This window comes from Gavia stellata, chromosome 28, assembly GCF_030936135.1.
Source record: "Gavia stellata isolate bGavSte3 chromosome 28, bGavSte3.hap2, whole genome shotgun sequence".
Classification (NCBI taxonomy): Eukaryota; Metazoa; Chordata; class Aves; order Gaviiformes; family Gaviidae; genus Gavia; species Gavia stellata.
In genome coordinates this window covers 898,415-918,145 of record NC_082621.1, presented here as the reverse complement: position 1 = coordinate 918,145, position 19,731 = coordinate 898,415, and the positions used below count along the sequence as shown (strand labels likewise).

Below are 19,731 nucleotides of genomic sequence, written 5' to 3'. Positions count from 1 at the left end.
CCCGCATCTGTGATCTCATTATGGGGCATATTCCAGAACCACCAGACAGACAGACTGGGTTTCAGCGAGATGTTGGGGGCAAGGACAAAGCCCTGTAAGCGCCTCAGAGTGAAGCACCTTCCACTGCCTCGGGCTTTGACATGGGCGATAGCTTCGTGCCTGCTGCATATTCATCCTCACACATGGAGAGAAAGATGAGTGCTATGGCTTGCACCATCTTCAATGAGCTTCGCCTGGAAGGGAAACTCTGTGATGTGATCATCAGCGTGGATGGTATTGAATTCAATGCTCACAAGAACATCCTCTGTAGTTGCAGTCACTATTTCAGGTCAGTGCTTGAAACAAGAAGGGACAAGCAGTGTTTCCTAGTCTGTGTCACACCGCCTTAGTGCATCTCCAGTGCTTACACCAGCACTAAAACTCTCACCCAGCAGTTCCCTATAGTCCTGGTACCTGCCTGGACACCAGAATTAATCCACGACCTAGGATCTAACAGCAGCTCTGGAAGTGGTGTCTGATGAACCCCCAGATGCGGCGCGGGGCCGGGAGCGTGGCCAGCCTGCCTTATCTGCCGTCGGGCAGGAGGTTTCCCTTCCCCACACACCAGTATTCTCTGGTATTCTTGTTGAAGCAAGGTGACCACTCGCCGTGTTGCTCTCTGTCCACAGCCAGAGGCTGTGATGCCTTTTCAAAACACCCAGCTAGTAAAACATTAATTAACAAACTACATGGCCTCCCAGCATGGCTACTGCTAGTGCCCAAACTGCTGCCCGGGGAAGAAGGCACAGGGGATAACAGGGTCAGGGTTTAACGCAGCAAAGCTGGTTTCTCCCCCAGCACTGCTTTGTTTTTTCAGGGCTTTGTTTACCAGCAGCTGGAACAACGTGGAGAAGATAGTATATAAAATCCCTGGCACTTCACCTGAAATGATGAGGCTCATTATCGAGTACGCCTACACCAGGACAGTACCGGTCACGGCTGACAACGTTGAAAGTTTGCTAACTGCGGCAGACCAGTTCAACATCATGGGCATCATCAGGCTGTGCTGCGAGTTCTTAAAATCCCAGCTATGCTTGGAAAATTGCATCGGCATCTGCAGACTCACAGATTATTACCACTGTCCCGACCTGCGAGAAGCAGCCTATGTGTTCATCCTCCATCACTTTGAGGACATGACTAAGGTGTCTACAGAGTTTCTAGACCTCTCCGTCCATGAGCTAAAGCACATCATTGAGAAGGATGAGCTCAACGTGAAACAAGAAGATGCCGTGTTCGAGGCTATTCTGAAATGGATTGCTCACGACCCGCAGAACAGGAGGCAGCACATCGCGGTCTTGCTGGGCAAGGTCGGTGCTGTCACGGTCTGGGCCCGGGCGGCTCTGCAGAGCTGGGCACGGGGCAGCTCAGCCAGAGCCGCTTTGCTTTTCTTGTAAGACGGGAGGAAATTGCAGCCTCCTAACGCTGCTCGCAACGAAGTGAGCTTTCAGGCCGTTGGGCTATTGCTACGCTGGGGCACGGGCCGAAGATCCTGTGCTGGGGTGGGGGCAGACCTTTTACGTGCACATTTCCTCATGTTTAGAGCTTCAGTTTAACTGTTCCGCACAGCCAGGAGGGGCCAAAGTTCACATGGGATGATGTTATCTCTACGAACACAAAGCTTATGAGCACTTGCCTAGACAAGCTATACCACGCAAATAGCAGCAGGCGTTCGGGCAGTTTCAGTCTGCGCACGGGAAGGCACCATGCCAAAGCAGCGGCAGTCTCCCTGCCATGAAATCGAAGGGTTTACCCTTGCACACCGCTTTCTGGACTCGCTAAAAACTACACGTTTAATTCTCCAGTTCTCTAATAAGCTTTAGACAACACTGTAACCTGAAAGCAAAGCCATCCAGCATTACAGCTATCCATGAAGGATACCAGGGTGTAAAGCATCTGCATTAATATTCTAACCCCCTTTTTGCGTTTTTCAGGTTCGACTGGCACTGATGCAAGCAGAATACTTCATGAACAACGTCAAAACACACGAATATGTGAAGGACGATGAGGATTGCAAAGTTCTCATCATAAACGCACTGACAGAAATGTACAACCTCAATATGCATGGCCCATCTTACTCGGATTTCGCCAACCCACTCAGTCGGCCTCGCCTGCCCTATGCCATCTTGTTTGCTGTCGGTGGCTGGAGCGGGGGGAGCCCAACCAACGCCATTGAGACATACGACACCCGTGCAGACAAGTGGGTGAACGTCACGTGTGAGCAAGAAAGCCCCCTTGCCTATCATGGCACTGCTTATTTAAAAGGCTTTGTCTACGTTGTCGGAGGATTTGACAGCGTGGATTATTTCAACAGTGTCAAGCGGTTTGACCCACTTAAGAAAACATGGCAGCAGGTTGCACCCATGCACTCGCGGCGCTGCTACGTCAGCGTCGCCATTCTCAACAACTTCATCTACGCCATGGGAGGGTTTGATGGATACATGCGCCTCAGCACAGCAGAACGGTACGAGCCAGAGACGAACCAGTGGACACTGATTGCCCCCATGCACGAGCAGAGAAGCGATGCTAGTGCGACCACGCTGCATGAAAAGGTAAACGGGCCGTGAGATTACAAAAAACAGTTAAGGTTGAAGTATGGCGCGCAGGACAAGGAACCAAACAAACATCAGTGCGCAGCATTGCACAGTGAGCGAGTGCCTGTTCTTTCATGTGGCATGTATCGAGGTAGGGACTTTCATGGAGCTCAGCCTCTTCCTGGGCTACGTACCTGATGAACACAGCTACCACTCCGAATTCGTCATCTAGATAGAAAAGAGGAGCTGTGGGAGCAGGAAAGGTAAGAAATGCTCCCTTTAACATGATGAATCATTTGAAATAAAGAGGAAGACAGTTCACGTAAACCTTATTCATTAAATCCTGGAGCGAGAGATACAAAGCTCTCTACAGGGCAGCACCTGACCAGCGTGGCAGACGTGCAGACAGGAGTGGTGAAACTCTTCCAGAGCTGGTACCACCAACAGCCCACTTGCTGCCGGACAGTTTTCCTGGCCACAGGTCACATACCATGCCTATCTGCTTCATGCAGTTCAGGGAATCAGGGGTCTAAATCCTGCTGACCTGAATAACTCACTGCACTTTTATTACTTCAAACCCTGGATGACCATTCCCATTAAAAAAACAAAACAAAACCAAGCAAACAACCCCCCCCAAAATCCAGCCACACCATTCATCTTCTCCTCCACATGTTCTCCCACTAAGAGTGTTAAGTCCCTGCTCACACCTTTTTTTCCTCCTGTAAACAGGTGTATATATGCGGTGGGTTCAATGGGAATGAATGCTTGATCACAGCTGAAGTGTACGATGCCACAACAAATCAATGGACCTTTATAGCCCCCATGAGAAGCAGAAGAAGTGGAGTAGGTGTGATCGCATACGGCAACGAAGTGTATGCGGTAAGGGAGGAGCAGTACCTCTGCCGTAACACCACCCAGCACTTGTAGTACTTATTTTTGCTAATCTGCATTTCCTAGATTTTTCAGGCTGGTCATTTGGTTATAAGTGAGATTTAGGGAAGAAAGTCAGAGCCAGAAGAGTTGATACGCCTCCTGAGAATATTATCACCTGCACACTCTTCATTACGAAAAATGTGTGGAGTTTTTAAGCAGCTGCAGCAAAGAAATTACTTTCTGCTGCTGCTAACAGCTTTAGCAGCCCAGAACACTTGCTCGGTCCTGTTTATCCTATCCACGTACTGCATTTAAACTCTCTAGAAATGTAAAATCTGACAAAATAGCACAAAATAACTTTTGGAAGCTCCAGAAAGAACAAGGGAGCAGTCTGCAGTAAGCAAGCACTGTGTTTTGAGATCACACGCGCTCAGCAATGCTCAAACTGAAGTCAGTGAGGCAGGATGGTTTGACATCTTAGTTGCGCGCGAAATGATTTGCCTGACCTGGCAGGCGAGGAAAGGCCTATTTCAACTCTGAACCTCTGGCATTCACAGGTAGGAGGATTTGATGGAGTCAACCGCCTTCGGAGCGTGGAAGCTTACAACCCCATTGCCAACACATGGCGCACAATCCCCACCATGTTTAATCCTCGCAGCAACTTCGGCATTGAAGTGGTGGATGATCTTTTGTTTGTGGTTGGTGGCTTTAACGGTTTTACTACTACTTTCAATGTCGAGTGTTACGATGAAAACACCAATGAGTGGTACGATGTTCACGACATGGGCATATACCGTAGTGCTCTGAGCTGCTGTGTGGTGCCAGGTCTATCTAACGTCAGGGAGTACGTTGCCAGACGAGACTGCTACGTGGACAACTCTTCAAAGGAAGTCAGGTTCATTTCTTCAACAAGTAGCCTGCCTGTGTAAAACAGCTCCACTCAGCTAATAAAGATTTCTGAGCAGCAAGTGAATGTATTCACTTCTTTAAAATAAAAACAAATTCATACAGGCCAAAAGAGTATTTAAAACTTACACGCATTTTGTAGTGCCGTACCATGAATCAGCCACAGCCTACATAGCAACTTAAAAAAAATAAAAGGTACAACAGAACGCTAGAGAAATAAAAGGTTTATTTTCATTAATTCACTTATTACAATAAACTTTAGTACAGTGTATTTAAGGTAAAGAACATTACAGTAGGATTTGTTTCAAACAGCCTATACACACATACTACTTTACCTTACTGGAAGTAAGTACAGGAGTGCTGCTTCCCCAGGCAAGCTGTTGAAGTCTACATTAGTATCGACAGGAGTGTACAGCTGCCGTGATCCACAGTGACATGGACCTATGAGGAGTATCTGACTATTAATGGTCTTCAAACATCTTGTTAGTTCCACACTTTACATTCATATTAGTAACAGGATTAGATCCTCAGGAGCACCTGTTTTATCAGTCTTCCACTCAGGACTGTCAAATTAGAGCTATGATTCATACCCTAACATAACGTGGACATAGCTGAAAATAAATCTAAGCCATAAACCACTTATTTTAAGCTTGCTTTTTGAAGCACGTTGAATGTTACAACATACTCTTACAAGGTTGTGTTAAAAATAACCTAAAAAGTTGCAATTCTTTGTGACTCAGTTTGTCAGTAGCAATCAGTCTATTCTGTGACACACCAGTTGAGCCAACAGTTCCGATTTTAACATTTACTGTAATGGAGAAAAACTATATTGAAATAGTATAGCAGAATGCTTGGCAGAGTTATAACGCATGCTAAAAAGTTGGCATGTTTTCTTCATTTCTGGAGTGGTATCCTACTATGTGCAAGAGAAAGTCTTATTAAAAATACATACAAACCCAGCATACTAACAGAGTATTCAGATAGTTATAAAATATTATGTACACATATGGCACCTAGAAATTACTACAATGACAGCCAAGTGCTAGGCAGGATGTGTCCTACTCCACTAATACTTTGAGCAGAAAGACAGGACACAAAACATGCATCTTGTGGCACGTATTCAGTACAGGTATAGAGGTATGATTGTCGTAAGGGGGAGGGAAAACTCCACCTGATGTTCTTTTACATTAGGAAGGCCAGAAGTCAGCCTTCTAATACTTAAACTGAATACACACTAGGATCTTACTGACATTTAACTAGCCACTATAAACACACTGAAAGAATTCCCAGGCTTTTCTTTATAGGACCATTTTATAAACACCCAGCAAGCTACGGCAGTCAAGGGCCACAAGGAATTTGTTACGCGATTCACAGGTTAGTGGGCTACATTACAGCCAGAGTCAATAATGCAATTCCTCCGAACACCTACACATGATACAACGGATAGTTAGACTTGTCAGTTAAAAACCATGTGCAATGCAATTGGTCCACTTAAAGTCAAGGCTAAAAAACCCCAACTACTTAAAAATTCCATAGAATTGGCATACCAAAAGTTAGAGCAAACCAGTGCTGTTCACAGTGCCCATCACTCACCATGCAAACAGAACACACAGAGAAATAGTGCATCACATACGGAATCACGGCTGACATTCACAGGGTAAGCTCTGCAGACACTAAGCTGTTCTGACATTGTCTTTGAGTGGAATGTCTTTAGTAAAGTTTACAGCTTGCATGTCAGCCAAAAGTTCTCATGGTAAGTGCAGTATCAATTTTGCTTAGAAAAAGAAAGACTGCAAGAAGTTCATTCTTGCATCTAACTTTGTTGCATGCTGCCACACGTTAAACTGTTTAGTTCATATTCCAACTGAAACAATAATCTTGGTATTTCTCCCTACAAATTCTCCAGATTTGTTGACAGACTACAAGAGGGTTTTGACAGAGCTGTGGTGGTCTGACATACTACCATCCTTCAACTGTTTGTTAAAAATCCCTACAGCAAAGTCAGTGGGATGGAGTATGTAAAATCTTCTCAGTTGCTTCTGTGCAATGTCTGGTAAAGCATCTTAAAATCAGCTCCCACAATTTAAGTTAAATCAATGGATTTAGTACTAAAGCTGTGAGGCATTTTCACACCTCTACTCACAAACCCTGCTGTCGGAGCAGTAATTCTTAAACTACTCCAGCCAAATCTGCAAGAGTTCATGGGCCAAACTCCACTGATTAACCCCTTGCTTACAGGCCTGCATGAGCTGATTTGGTGACAGTCACTTTTGAACATCAGCCTTAAACCTGAACAAGCTTACCTATTTCCTCTCTTGAGTTAGGCCAGTACCGTACAATTTAATCTGCCCTTGCATGACAATCCAACAGGCAAATAAAATACAACACGGTTACCACAGATGAGTAAATTGAGACTGAACTATTCAGATTCTCAAGGTTTTTTTTTTTTAAACAAGTCTAGATTATTCTATTATAAAAAGACAAGTTACTGATAACAAAAGTGGCAAGTGAACTGCAAAGTGAAGCATTAAGGGATGTACACATCAGAGAAACCTTTACACACTATGTGGTTGAAAGACTTACCCAGTGTTTCAGATATGATCTAGGTTGCCTGCTGAATTGGAAAATGAGAAGTATCAGCTCAGAAAGCTAAACAATTAAAAAACAAAACAAAACAAAAAACCAAACTGTTTAGAAGTTCTTTTGCAAAGAAGTTGCCCACATCAAAACCACCAGCAAATCATCATATGAACCAAAGACAGTAAACAGATTCTCCAACAATGTTTGTCTACACAAATTTTGGAACACCCTGGTTACTCCTCCCTTTCCCTTCCCCAAGATTCTGATTTAGGTTGCATGTGAAAACCTGGAACATTCAAATGAAGGGAAGGATGAGGAAGAAAAGGAGGTAGGAAGGATGCACTGAATCCGCTAGCAACCTAAACCGTCTTGGAGCTCTTCGGATCAGGGAGGAGTGTTCAGCAGGACAGTTAACTGAGAGGCAGTGATACTCTAAAGGAAATATTCCATGTTCTGTTCCTTCGGAGTGTAGCAGTAAGCAAACCAGAGCCAAGTAGGGAGGGCACTGGTTTAGGTAAAACCACCTCAAAATGCCAAAAGGTATTTACATCAGCTTAAATCTTACCGCCACAGTAAGTGGGGAAATTCAAATATTTAGAGACTATGAAAACTCAACTATCTCACTTCAAGAGTAACACCAAGTGCCGATTTGTTAAGGAGCACTGCAGCATAGCTACTGTATGTTTGTCGGGAAAGTATACCGAAGGCAAAGGGTACTGATTGTCAAAGACAAGCTGGAAACACGCTCATGGGGGTTCTTCTAATCACTTTTTCACTAGAATTAAAATGTGTGCAACATTTGAGAAAGGATCTAGATCAAGTTTCAATCTATTACTTGTGAAATAATCTCTTTTTTACTAATCCATACTGGTTAAGTGAATAGTCAATGTTGGTGGGTGGCTACTTCGCTGGTTTTCACTCCTTTTATCAGGCTGATTGTTGACCCAAGTTTCTAATGAAGCTGTCAAAGAAACTCAAAGCATCTTCAGATACACCTGAAAAAAATCTACTGCCTTAAGTTCTCTGTTTTAGCAAGTGTCTTGTGTTCTACCAATCATCCATTTATAAATGAATTCTGCAGCCTCTCTACAACATACAGATACAAAATATTTAATAGACATAGAAACATCCTGAAGTAATTTTATAAAGAAAGATTGTGCTTTTGTTTTCATATATAGGAATAACTATTGCACTTGCCTCCAACTTCGGAAAGCTAAGTACACTAACACCAATTATACGTGAAGATTAGTCACTGAGAAGGAGAGAATTAAAGGAATGTCAATATGTAAGTGCAAATAAAACAGGTGCTTTCAAGCACACACAAATGTAACCACTAAATTATTAGGATAGAGATCTTTGATTTTCAAAATAGAACTCTTAGAGACCAACTCTACAGAAATCCTTGAAAACCAAGATCTGAAGAGAGAAATAACAGACTTAATGTTCCTGGAGATATTTCACAGCCCATTACAGGCTATACTTTTTCCCCAGGCACATTAAGTAACACTGCTGGATTCACATAGTTTCTCAATTCCCACCCATCCTCAATTTCTGAGCTTCTTAATTTTCAATACATAAAAGATGCTGGTTTTATGCATCAAATCCAATCAGCACCCTCATGTCTTATAAAGACATACCAAGCCTAACAAAATGGTTTAGCACAGTATTTTCCAGATTCATCAGGAGTGATATTCCAGAAACTAGCACTCAATCTGTGAGCGTGGCATTCTCCGTAAGCTCAGGGAGTGTCGGTGTATTTCCTGCATCTGCCTTTCCTGCATTTGCCTTATTCTATCTTTCTGCCACATCAGATTTTGTGGCATAGGGTATCTTTGTGTTCCCTGCAAGCATCTGAAGGGAATTCTCACATGGCAGGCTGTTGCTCTGCAGCGAGGCTGAGGCATAGGAGGCAAAAGCATCCAGCGCTTTCTCTCAGCACAGTAACGATAGGCCTCTTTCCTGTACTGCTTGTCAATATCATCGCTGTTTTTCCATCCCCCAATGATAAAAACATCATCTTTATAATAACAAATAGCTGCTCCTTCAATGCTAAGAACCTCTGGGGGTAAGCTTTCAAGTATTTCATCCGAGGCCCTGCCAGAGATCTTTATCTTGGCTTCCTCATTATCTATAGAGTAACTCTTGGGGCAGCACGATGCTGTATGGTAAAAGTTTGTGTTAGCAACAGACATTTGAAAAGAGCAATAATTATCAATGAGTGGCAGAGACTCCACATCCTGCCACTGCCTTGTTTCAGCATCGTATCTGATAATAACCGCCCTCAACCCATCTTCGCTATCACTGTCAACTGGGGTACGAGCAGCAACATAAACAAACCGGTCTTCTACAGAAACAGCTTTGACATCACGAAGAATCTTTGGTGCTGACTCCAGGTTAAGCCATTTGTCTTGCTCGGGATTATAAATGGCCACATCTTTAAAGCCAGGACTGAAATTGCCATGTCCACCAATACTGTACAAGTTTCCTTTAACTTCAGTAAGGCCAAAAGAATGCTTTCTGGTTATTAGATTTGAGACTTGCTCCCAAATATTTCTGTTTGGATTGTACCTTTCTACAGTCTTGGCAAACCCTGGTTCCATGGAGCCAGCCACATAAACATAAGATTCTGTCACAGCGACAGCATGCCCATCAAGATGATTATGTATGTGTGGTAAGTTTACCCACCTATCTTCATCGATGAAATACCCTACGCACTCACTCAAGTAATCTCCTCCCTCTGATACACCACCAATCACCATAATGACGTCCATGTTCTGTCCAAAACGTGGCAACAACGCTACAGGACAAGCGGAATGTTGTAGATTACCAGACTGCAAGTTCTCAGACCGTAAGGCATGACTCTCCACGGCTTCAGACACTAATTTAACACAGGCTTCATTGCTCGATACCAGCCTTTCAGATTTGACGTGGCGAGTAAGGTAAGTGGGTTTCATCTGAGACAATCTAAGCAGTTTAAAGAGATCTTCAAAGTACCTCTCTCTTTCCTCAGGATTTTTCTGAACCCACTTCAAAACAGTCTCAAAGAGGATTTCTTCAGAGTCCACTGTGATCTCTGAGTCTGAGAGCCAGTCTCTGATGAGGTGAAACGGCAAAGTGTAGAACTCCTCATCCTGGATAACTTTGTGGAAGTTTCTCCTGATCATATCCTGAGCTTTGAGGGCCAGCTGATTCAAGGAATACATGTGGGCTAAGCTGTGAACCGCAACACAGTTGGAAAGGTTGAGCTTCTTCTTCAGAAACTCTCCACAGAAGTCTTTTAACCGGGTCAGCAGAAACCTGCAGAACAAACGAACAGGGGTGATGTCGCGGCCCGGCTGCCGCCGGCCCGGTCGCAGCCAGCCCCCGCCAGGCCCGGGCCCCGCTCACCTGTCGGCCATCTCCAGCACCTCGTGGACGTTGCCGGGGCTGACGCGGATGGTGCCGGTGTACATGAAGCCGACGACGGCCTCCACCGTGTCGGGGTCGGGGCCGCCCTCCGAGCTCCACTTCTGCAGCTCCACGCGGCCCGAGCGCGACTCCGCGAAGCCCCCCGAGAGCAGCGGCGTGAAGTACTCGGTAGCGGCGGCCAGGACGGAGCGGTGCGCCCGGTACTCGCGGGCTGCCCCGGGCCGCCCTCCGCCGAAGGCCAGAGTGATGTCGCAGTAGAGGCCGTGGCGGCGCTGCTCGTTCTGCCGCCAGGCCAGGTCGGAGCAGTGCGCCGGGCACCCGAACTCCTCCGCCTCCGCCTCCCCATCCACCCCGCCACCGCGCGGGCCCCCGCCCTCCGTCTCCGCCGCCGGCGGGCCGGGGCCCGCTTGCGGCTGAGGGGAGGCCGCGGCCGCCGCCATCTTGTCCGACATGGCGGGCTACAGCCAGTGCGCCTGCGCGCGGGGCGCCGGCGGCGCGAGTAACGTGCGCGACGCTGCCCTCTGCCGGGGAGGTGGCGCCGCCGCCGCAGGTCAAATGGCGGCCGGGGGTGGTTGGAGCGAGCGCAGCGCCCGGCGCGGCCCGTCCCCTCAGCGCGGGCCGCCGCCACCTGCGGGAGCAGCGATCGGACCGCGGTCAATGCGCCCCTCACTTCCCAGTGAGCAGAGGAGGCGCTTGGGCCAGCACCGCGGCAGAGGCACCAGGCCCCCCCGCCCCAGCCGGCTTCAGGCGAAGGGCGGGACGGGCGCAGGCCGTTCCTGCTCCCCTCGCCCCCGCGGGACGCTGCTGCCCGGCGAGCGCGAAAAGCCCGTCAGGAGGGAGCTGCCGGGCCTGCCCCAGCGGGGCTTGGGGCCTGGCCTGCCGCCCCTCCGCTGTGGGAGCGCCCTGGGGCCGGAGGGCACTGCTGGGGCGGCGGCACCGAGGCCGCTCGCAGTGCGCGTTGCAGTTGCCGGGGAAGGAGAGGGCTTTGCCCAACTGCATGGGTGCCACAGACCAGAAACGCGCGGTTTTATTCGGAGCCTTGAGCTATCCTCCGGAGTACTCTTCTCCTCAGCATGGCGCTCTCAGGCAAGCCTGCAGAGCAGGGACTTTACAGGAGGAATTCACTCACTCCTTTTTTTGTTCACTAGAATGAAGCAAGATGATTATTTCGATGTCTACTATACAACATAATACAGTTCCCTAACTCTTTATCGTGCTATATGAATTACAGATAATTACTTTCCTCCTTTTTCTTCTCCGGTTTGCTAAATTTAATTTCGATGCACACTGAAACACGACAGGTTAAGTCTGTATGTGTTCGTTGGGTTTTTTTTCCTTCTCTTAAATCACCCAGAATACACTATGAGAGGAATAACTGCTCTGAGGTTTGGTATTTTGTTAAACAGCTGTTTCCGAGGTTGTCACACATTCCCTTAGAGACAGTTTGGGACCAACGTTTAGAAGCCAGAAGCAGAAAAAGAATAAATTAGTAGTGTATCATTTATTTGAGTTAGATTACAATACACAGACAAGTAGGACATCATTACTGAGATTATTTTTGCATCTGCAGATAACATGAGTGACATTCCATATACCAGCAATCTAATAGTAAATGAGAAGTTGTTTGCATAAATACAGACACTGGAATACATGTAGTTTCACAGTTTTAACAGCAGTATGTTACGACTTTACACTTTAAAATACTACACCAGAGTTTTGAGTAACATTGGTTATACGTCAGCAGTGGTCCCACTATTCAGGATACAATCAGACTGAAGATGAGAACACAGTAAACAAACTGAAAAACAACCAACAACAACAAAAAAATATCCCAAGTCATGACTTATGGGAATGATGGGTGCTTTCCCCTCTATTGGGAAAAGTTACAGCTTATTACCAGACTAACAGATCTTCCGCAAGTTCAGTAAGACTGCGCCTATGAGCAAAACTCCCCTCCCAAACCCCTTAACATCTTTTCTGGAAACAAAATGAAACGAGTAGAAAAAAATGAAAGGGTGAGAGACAGTATTAAATACAGCAGGTAACATATGGAATATCACAAGTTTTGGTTTTTATTAGAGTAAGCTTCTATTCTTGTAAAACAGTTGCTTTGCACAGTTTGACCAGGCAGCTCGATGTCTATGTACCAATGGCCTTTATACATCAAAGTCCCATTTGTGGCTGTCCTCTGTGCAGGCTTCTGTCATCTTGCAGTGACATTTGAGGCAATACTACAGGTTCTCACATAGTCATGTGCTCTGGTAAAACATAGGATATGTCATCCCACGGGTGGCGGTACAGACCTTGCTTCAATCTCTTCTGATCGAGGTAGTGTCCTAAAACAAAAGTGGCTTACGTTACAAAATTTCTGCTCCTCCTCCTAGTCTTACTTTGCCTTGAAACAACTTTGATTTCCGTGTTCCTACAACTAGCATTTTAGACCCAGTCCCCAGAGGTTCACATGTCTCATGGTTGTGGTGGCAGGGCATCCCCCAGGAGGATGGAAGGGTCAGAAGGATAGCAAACTTACCAATGAATCCCATACTCCTGCCTAGTACAAAGATGCCATTAAGAGCTCCTATATCAATATATTCATCTGCTTCTTCCCTGCAAGAGAAAAGAAATTAAGTAGTTCCCCATGGTGATCTATCTAAGGAATCAATCTTAGAAAGGCTATGAGTCTGCTCTAGTGCCAGCAGCAACACCCAATTCATCCGAAAGCTTCCTTCCCCCAAGTCCAGGCTATATTTCCTTCACGATGTCCTTTTGAAATCCTGGCCCCACATGAGCTGGCAGCATGGCTCCCATCATTTTTATAGGGCCATGACACAAGAGAAACAGCCCACTACCTACTTACCGTGTGAAAGAGCCGCAATTCCTGAGTACATCAACAAAGGCAACACCAATAAAGCCATCTACATTCAGGATAAGATTTGGTTTCTGCAGGAAATAAAAACACACCCCAATAAAGATGTTAACAGTGGTAAATGATGTTCACCTGGCAACTTCCATCCTCAAGCGTAATTTGAGGGTTGCCCATAATTGTGGGCACACAAGCCTAGCGATAGAGAAGGCTGTTCAGCAACCTGAGCAAGAGCCATGCTTAATGCAAATGATGGAGAAACAGCCCCAAACAATGGGCCTGCATTTCGTTCAAACCACAGAGATTATCTGCCACAGTCCATCACGTGTGCTAGCTCTGCCTCAGATTTAAAGAATACAGCAGTTCCAGATATACTGTGGACAACACAGACAATGAGTTTTGGTTTGTTCAGCATTTTCCCAGTGCCCAAACAAATGTCTTCAGCCTTACCAAACTGTAGCTGTACTAGGCCCAAAAGTCTACCACAGAAAAACAAAACCCCAACAACAATTTATGAAGCACTGCAATTAAATTACAGTATTAACCTCATGTCACTTGTCCCCCAGTAAGAGAAGGTGCTCAAGAGGAGATAAATACTAGCGCACTTCACCTTGGAAGTTGTAATTTTTTCTACTTCAAGTGCATAGTCCAACAGTGGGGTGGCAGGGAAATGCTGCTTCACATAGTCTTTGAGAATCTGAACTCTCATGTCTGGGTTATTTATCTGCAAGTTAAGAACACGTTACAGTCACTGATGTTGCTTCTTACACAGGTACTTGCCATAAGCTTTACTATTTGTAGGTTTAGGATTTATAAGCCCTGAGAATTTGGTCAATAGCTGCCTCTGAAAGTTACTAATTTTTTCCCTTCAGTTTTTTTCTCTCCTCCACCCCTCCAAAGAAACAAACAAACCTCCAATTTGTACTAATGCAGTTTTCTTACCGATTTGACTCTGTGTCCAATGCCCATGATCAGTTTCCCTTCTTTCTTCATCTTATTCACAAACTCCATGGGGATAATCCCACTGTCAAAGGCTTTGCTGAACATTTTAGCTGCAGCATCCAGTGCTCCACCAAACCGGTCACCCTGGGTGCAACACACAGAGGGAATTATAGAAGAGGACTCCACAGTTAAGCTACAAAACAAGTACAAGGTTATCTTCCCCATCTGCCCTGCCTACCAATGTGACATTCATAAAATTAAAGTCAGGCAGGCACCCGAGATAAGCATCTGTTTATAACTCAACACAACTGTCAGTACGTAGCCGATGCATCTCCACTAGAGACAGCGTGTGGGGAGAAATGCAATCTAAAGTCTGTTTTATTCACATTTTTACTTGTCGGTGTTGGAAGACTAGGCAGCCACATAGGGACAATGCTGACAGCAATTTGGCCTCTACAAAATACTTCTAGGCTCAAACAAGGCATCAAAATAGCCTTGCTTACTAGAAAAATTGCTCTAGGTTTTAAACCTAGAGCATCAAGCTATTAGAGTTGAATTCAACAGAAATTCAAAGTGTGAGTGAACAGGTACAACCTGTCCGTGGCTCTGCAGCCAATCTAAATCTTAAATTAAAAGTAATAAAACCTGGACAAAGTAATGAGTATCAAATCTAAATCTTCTGGAGATTAAGTACTTACAATAGTAAGAAGGCCTGAAGTGAGACTTGAGACAAGATCTTTTCCAGCTCTTGCACAGACAATGGTGTTGTGGGCTCCAGATACAGCAGGCCCATGATCTGCTGTTACCATCAAACACATCTCAATGAACTGGCAGGCATACTTTGGTAACCTGAGCAAGGAAGAGACTGAAGTCATTGATTGTAAAGAAAACTGAGTAAGACAACACTTGGTGTTATGCTGGACAGTGACTCTTGTTTTACGTGTACGCTTGAAAGTAGAAGAACAAAGGGAGCTGTAGGGTCGCAAAACCCATCAGTGCATCCTAATCTCTCTCTCAGAGATCAGATTTTTACTCCGTTTCCACAGAGCTGAGGGTCAGTTTTGTAGGCTGAGTTTGCACACACTCAGCTGACTGATCAGTAAAAGCTCTGTGGGTCCCCTTGAGGGAAGCCACAAGGCTGTGCTACAGTTCTGCTGAGCCAGAGATTCCAGCTAGTGCCAAGAGTGCCTCTAATGAAAGCCTGATCAGATGGAAGGCAGTAAACTTATGCCATTCAGAAGGTTCCCTGTAGGCTGGTTAGCACATGTAAACTCCCCAATCTCTCCAGAGTCGAGGTGACAATTATAATAAGCAAATAGTCAGAGAGTGTTAAACAGGACTAGAATAGAGAAATTTCCTCAATGCACCGCAAAACTTGTGGAAAGCTTCACCCTAAGACTAAAACATACTGCGTGAAGCCTTGAAACGCTCATGTCTCAGAGAAGGGGATATAGAGATGGCATTTCCAACGAATCCACATTCACAAGGAATCCTGGAGTTACTTTTGTGCTTAAAAGGCTATTAATAAACAAGCAAAACTTCAAGCCAAAGAATTCGGGAGCTTTCACAAAAAGCTGCCTCACCTCCTCTGAAACCAGAGCAGGCCCAGAACCCCTCCAATTCCCATCTCTTCTTTGAAGACCTCAGTGATTGGCATCCCAGCATAAATCAGTTCCTGACCTCTCTCATCACAGATGCTTGTCATAAAGGAAGCCGGTTTGCGGATCAGACCCAGCTCCTGAAATTGCAGCATGAAGATGGGACTTTAAAACATTCCACGTTAGAAGCAAGGGGCAGTAGGAGGCAGAGTGGGCAGACAACAATGCCTTAAGCTTGCCCTCAAAGCAGCTTCCACAGCCGAGAACCAGCTTAGACAGCGAGCTCACAGATAACACCATAAAGCACGAGATAAAACCTCAAGGCAACACCATTATCAGCATAAGCATCCAGAATCACAGCAAACATCCTGTCTGCTTTCTAAGGAACCAAAAAGCAGTTAAAACAGCACAGCTCACCCTTGCCCAGGAATAATCCATTGGCACAGTTGGAGGAGGAACTTCCTCAGCTGGTTCAATCACTCTTTTGGCCACAAGATCCTGGTAGACAGACCTAAGGACAGAATCCATTTATTAATGTAAGTCCTTTTAAGAGATACAAGCGAGGTGGTTGTAATCTAGACCGTAAAACCCCAGAATGAATGGAAGTTGCTTTCCTTAAGCAGGAATATATTCCTTTATCAGGCTAGAATCAGTGCCCTAACAGTTTTTCTCCCCTGCTGAAGGTGTCCTGTTAATGTGACTTACTGAATGACCTCTCCCAGCTCATCAAAACTCCGGGGAACAAACACACCAGATTCCTTCAAGGCTTGATTCTTTGCAACAGCGGTTTCAGAAGCCTGGTTGGCACAAGCTCCTGCATGGCCAAACTGCACCTACAAACAAGAGACGAGACAGGAGTAAGAATACAAGTTGTTTACCTACAGAGAATAAAACAGAATAAAGCACTGACCAGGAAACTGGTGACAGAGGAATACCAGTGACTGCACATCTGCCTTCTTATTTGGGCTAACAGAACTCTTGGCTGCAACTGCAGTCAGTACTGCAATATGCAGGGAATTTTCTGATCTGGAATCACTCCAGGTTCTTCCATTGACGTTCTGCCTCCCTAAATTCCCCCACTCTCCAGAGCTGTGTAACATGCATCTTTCCCATTCCCACTCCAGAAGCAGGTGGCTATTAGAACCTGTTGCATTCCCTGGGATCTTTGGAGTCCCTTTACAAGTATGCAGAATCCCTTGGAAACCTCCAGTGGCAGACTACAGAGCACAAAAAGTTTTACCATTTGTATTTATTAATTTCTACATGTTAAGTTGCTACTGGCAATTCTGGAAGGTTTAAGCACAGTGAGAGAAGTTAACTTTTTTCTTCCTGTCGTGGATATATACTTATTTCATGCAGTTGCCCCCATTTTTGCACATACCTCTGAAGAGAACATGGTGGCACAAGTACCAATACACCAGCACACCACTGGCTTGGTGATACGACCTTCTTTAATACCCCTGCAGATCTTATACTCTTCTGTGCCTCCAATCTGCAGAAAGAAAGAGAGAGCTGAGCTGGTTCAAAACTTTGTACTTTTGTAGAAACCAGCTCAGAGATGCACATGGAAGCATTACTTGGATTTTTTTTTTCTCCTTTTCCACTGAGTAACAGCTGAAGTCTCAGAACAAAGCCTCCTTATTTGATTTTTTTTTTTAAAGCTTGTCTGTGCAATACATTTAATTTCTTTTGATTAAAGCAGCATGAAATAAAAATTCAGACATTCAAGAACAGTATGAATAGCTGCCACTTATCCGTAGCTGTTATTTAGCATCCTGGCAGCCAGGTCAGATGCTCCCAAAACAAAACTCTGGTATTTCTCAGATAGGAGTGAACTGGTCTCACTCACCTCTCCAAGTACTACAATCATTTTCACTCCTGGAGTATCCTCATAACGCAAGACATGATCCATAAAAGTGGAACCAGGATATCTGGGTAGAATACAGGGAAATGGTAGAAGTTGAATTTTTTTCATAAACTTCTCTGAAAGAAGAAAAGTTAACAGCCAACTTGTCCTTCTTCCAAATTACTAATAATTCTGCTGTTGACTGACTTAAAAAAAATGGTGTCTTTGTTGAAGGTGCAGACTCCTACCTGTCTCCTCCAATGGCCACCCCTTCATAGACCCCATCAGTGGTTCGGGAAATGATGTTGTTGAGCTCATTGGACATTCCTCCGGACCGTGAAACATAAGCCACACTGCCAGGACGGTACAGCTTTGATGCTAAGATATTATCCAGCATGCCTCCTGTGTTGCCTATTTTAAAGCAACCTGGTTTGATCCCACCAACCTACAAGAAAATTAAAGAAAGATGTAAAGCCCTTTAAAATATACATGAAACTTAAGAACATTTCTGTAAGACAGTCTTGTCAGTATTTATACGAACAATGGAATACAGTAATGTGACCTTAAAATGAGAAACTAACGTGCACTTTATATGACTAAAGACAAAACAGATTGTAGAATATACTTTATCCTTCAGAGAAAGCCGATCTGAATATTAAGACTGATGGACAAAAGGAGAAAAAGGTCACCAGTTCTTACAGTTGCAGGCCCAATGATAGTGACTCCTTTTTTATCGGCTGTCTTGATCAGTTTTCGTGTCAGGGCCTCTGGAATGCCCTCAGCAATAATGGCAATGGTGCGGATCTGCATCAAGATAAAGAAAACCATTAGTACCCCCCAGTGTCGCCACCCTAACAACTGTGCAGGACAGAGAAGGCAAACAGCTGCTCACAGGGCACGATCAGCTTCTGCCCCTCCTCAGGCCTCTGGGAGGTCCTGCGGTGCACCCCCACGCAGGAAGGCCCAGCACATGGAGCTGCAGACTGCTGTGATCTTCACAGCAGTCTCAATGCACTGTTCAGAGAATTTTTTTCTCCCCCTTGCACATTAGAGCAGCACTGTATTTTAACCAACCCAAAATAATCACCCCTAAAAAAAGAAGAGATGCCGAGTTCCTCTTACACAAATTGCAAGTCCAGCATTAGAATTTGCTCTGCAACTCCAGTGTTCTCCTTAGTCTATAAGGAGTTAGAACTGTGGTATTTATCTGCCAAGTTGGAAGACCAAGCCAATTTGCTAATGCCATCATGGTTTAAGAAACACTGGTACCCTGCTGACAAGATCTTCCTACTTTTCTTGGGCTTCTTCTAGATCCCTCACTCACCTGTGGATAATTCATGGTTTCAACAGTGCTGTCATAAGCAGAGCGCAGAGATGCGAAGTTGATGAGAACATCCACCTCTGGGTGCTTCCTCATGGCATCTGACATGTTCTTGTAGACCGGGATCAGGATTTCTTTATGGCCCCAATAGAACTTCTGCCTGTGGTCACCACTGTGGAGGAGAAGATGAAAGAGCCCTGACTCTTAAGGCTACTGGAAAGACAAAGGGATACAGTGCATGCAGACAGAGGAGTTTACAAACCCCAATTCTCAGACACCAAGACTGACTGTGAGACTCACTAGCAAGTGAGCGTACATGGGGAGGGACCATACTAACAGCAGAAGGTTCTTCAGAGTATAGAACAGAGCAGCATATGGAAGGAGACGGGCTAATGGGGACAGAGGCATCCAGCAAGATGAATAAGCTCTCCCACAGTGAAGTTACCAGAGCCTCAATTCTACTCCAAGCTGGAAGACAGAATGAGGCACAGAAAGAGTAATGAATGAGATGCATGCAAAGCTGCATTACTGGGCTGGAACAAATACCAGACTGGGGGAACAGGAAACCAGTATCCGCGATGAACAGCCAGGACAGCAGTGTGAAGGCCAGTCAACTTCCCAATTCTGCTACAGTGAGACTCTACCCACCCTGCCCCACACGTGCTGAAGGAGATCCACCTAGGAAAGTTTCACTGTAGGTGTTGTCTTTCATATACGGTAGATGCTCTGACTGGAACTTCACTGAAGTCTATACCATTCAATTGTTTAAGAGTCTAGAGCTATTGGCTGTGTTCCCATACTGGTACATTTGTAACAGAACATTC

At 45.3% G+C, this 19,731-nt stretch overlaps 3 protein-coding genes and 1 long non-coding RNA gene across 4 annotated transcripts in view; 1 reads left to right on the top strand and 3 right to left on the bottom strand.

Moving 5' to 3' along the window:
• The first annotated feature begins 173 nt into the window (after positions 1-173).
• On the top strand, positions 174-4,372 carry KLHL10 (kelch like family member 10). Its single transcript, XM_009810592.2, has 5 exons — positions 174-328; positions 857-1,346; positions 1,971-2,588; positions 3,300-3,449; positions 4,001-4,372. Exons 1-5 carry the CDS (start codon positions 183-185, stop codon positions 4,370-4,372), a joined length of 1,776 nt encoding a protein of 591 aa, XP_009808894.2. The 5' UTR covers positions 174-182.
• A 186-nt stretch (positions 4,373-4,558) lies between these two features.
• LOC132319482 (uncharacterized) lies at positions 4,559-8,409 on the bottom strand. The gene is made up of 2 exons (XR_009484510.1): positions 6,933-8,409; positions 4,559-4,790 (listed from the first exon to the last, which is right to left on the bottom strand). It is a non-coding gene; the product is annotated as an uncharacterized LOC132319482 (long non-coding RNA).
• A 9-nt stretch (positions 8,410-8,418) lies between these two features.
• KLHL11 (kelch like family member 11) lies at positions 8,419-10,789 on the bottom strand. Its single transcript, XM_059830408.1, has 2 exons — positions 10,317-10,789; positions 8,419-10,226 (listed from the first exon to the last, which is right to left on the bottom strand). The coding sequence occupies exons 1-2, from the start codon at positions 10,787-10,789 to the stop codon at positions 8,630-8,632; spliced, it is 2,070 nt and encodes a 689-aa protein (XP_059686391.1). The 3' UTR covers positions 8,419-8,629.
• A 1,036-nt stretch (positions 10,790-11,825) lies between these two features.
• Positions 11,826-19,731, bottom strand: part of ACLY (ATP citrate lyase) — a 30,321-nt gene continuing 22,415 nt past the window's right edge. Inside the window, exons 16-29 of the mRNA XM_059830364.1 lie at positions 18,911-19,079; positions 18,286-18,390; positions 17,835-18,031; positions 17,590-17,671; positions 17,122-17,232; positions 16,446-16,573; positions 16,158-16,251; positions 15,726-15,880; positions 14,841-14,991; positions 14,143-14,286; positions 13,811-13,924; positions 13,195-13,277; positions 12,868-12,944; positions 11,826-12,673 (exon numbers count right to left, since the gene is read on the bottom strand). Of these exons, the coding sequence (XP_059686347.1) occupies positions 12,579-12,673; positions 12,868-12,944; positions 13,195-13,277; positions 13,811-13,924; positions 14,143-14,286; positions 14,841-14,991; positions 15,726-15,880; positions 16,158-16,251; positions 16,446-16,573; positions 17,122-17,232; positions 17,590-17,671; positions 17,835-18,031; positions 18,286-18,390; positions 18,911-19,079 (1,705 nt within the window). The 3' untranslated portion in view covers positions 11,826-12,578. The remainder of the gene's footprint in view (positions 12,674-12,867; positions 12,945-13,194; positions 13,278-13,810; positions 13,925-14,142; positions 14,287-14,840; positions 14,992-15,725; positions 15,881-16,157; positions 16,252-16,445; positions 16,574-17,121; positions 17,233-17,589; positions 17,672-17,834; positions 18,032-18,285; positions 18,391-18,910; positions 19,080-19,731) is intronic.

Bases quoted from the DNA above. Each gene is read 5' to 3' on its own strand.
- KLHL11 (XM_059830408.1), bottom strand. From the start codon at position 10,789: ATGTCGGACAAGATGGCGGCGGCCGCGGCCTCCCCTCAGCCGCAAGCG. The intron at 10,227-10,316 runs GTGAGCGGGGCC...TTTGTTCTGCAG, and splicing joins GTGCTGGAGATGGCCGACAG to GTTTCTGCTGACCCGGTTAA.
- KLHL10 (XM_009810592.2), top strand. From the start codon at position 183: ATGGAGAGAAAGATGAGTGCTATGGCTTGCACCATCTTCAATGAGCTT. The intron at 1,347-1,970 runs GTCGGTGCTGTC...TGCGTTTTTCAG, and splicing joins TCGCGGTCTTGCTGGGCAAG to GTTCGACTGGCACTGATGCA. The intron at 2,589-3,299 runs GTAAACGGGCCG...TCCTGTAAACAG, and splicing joins CGACCACGCTGCATGAAAAG to GTGTATATATGCGGTGGGTT.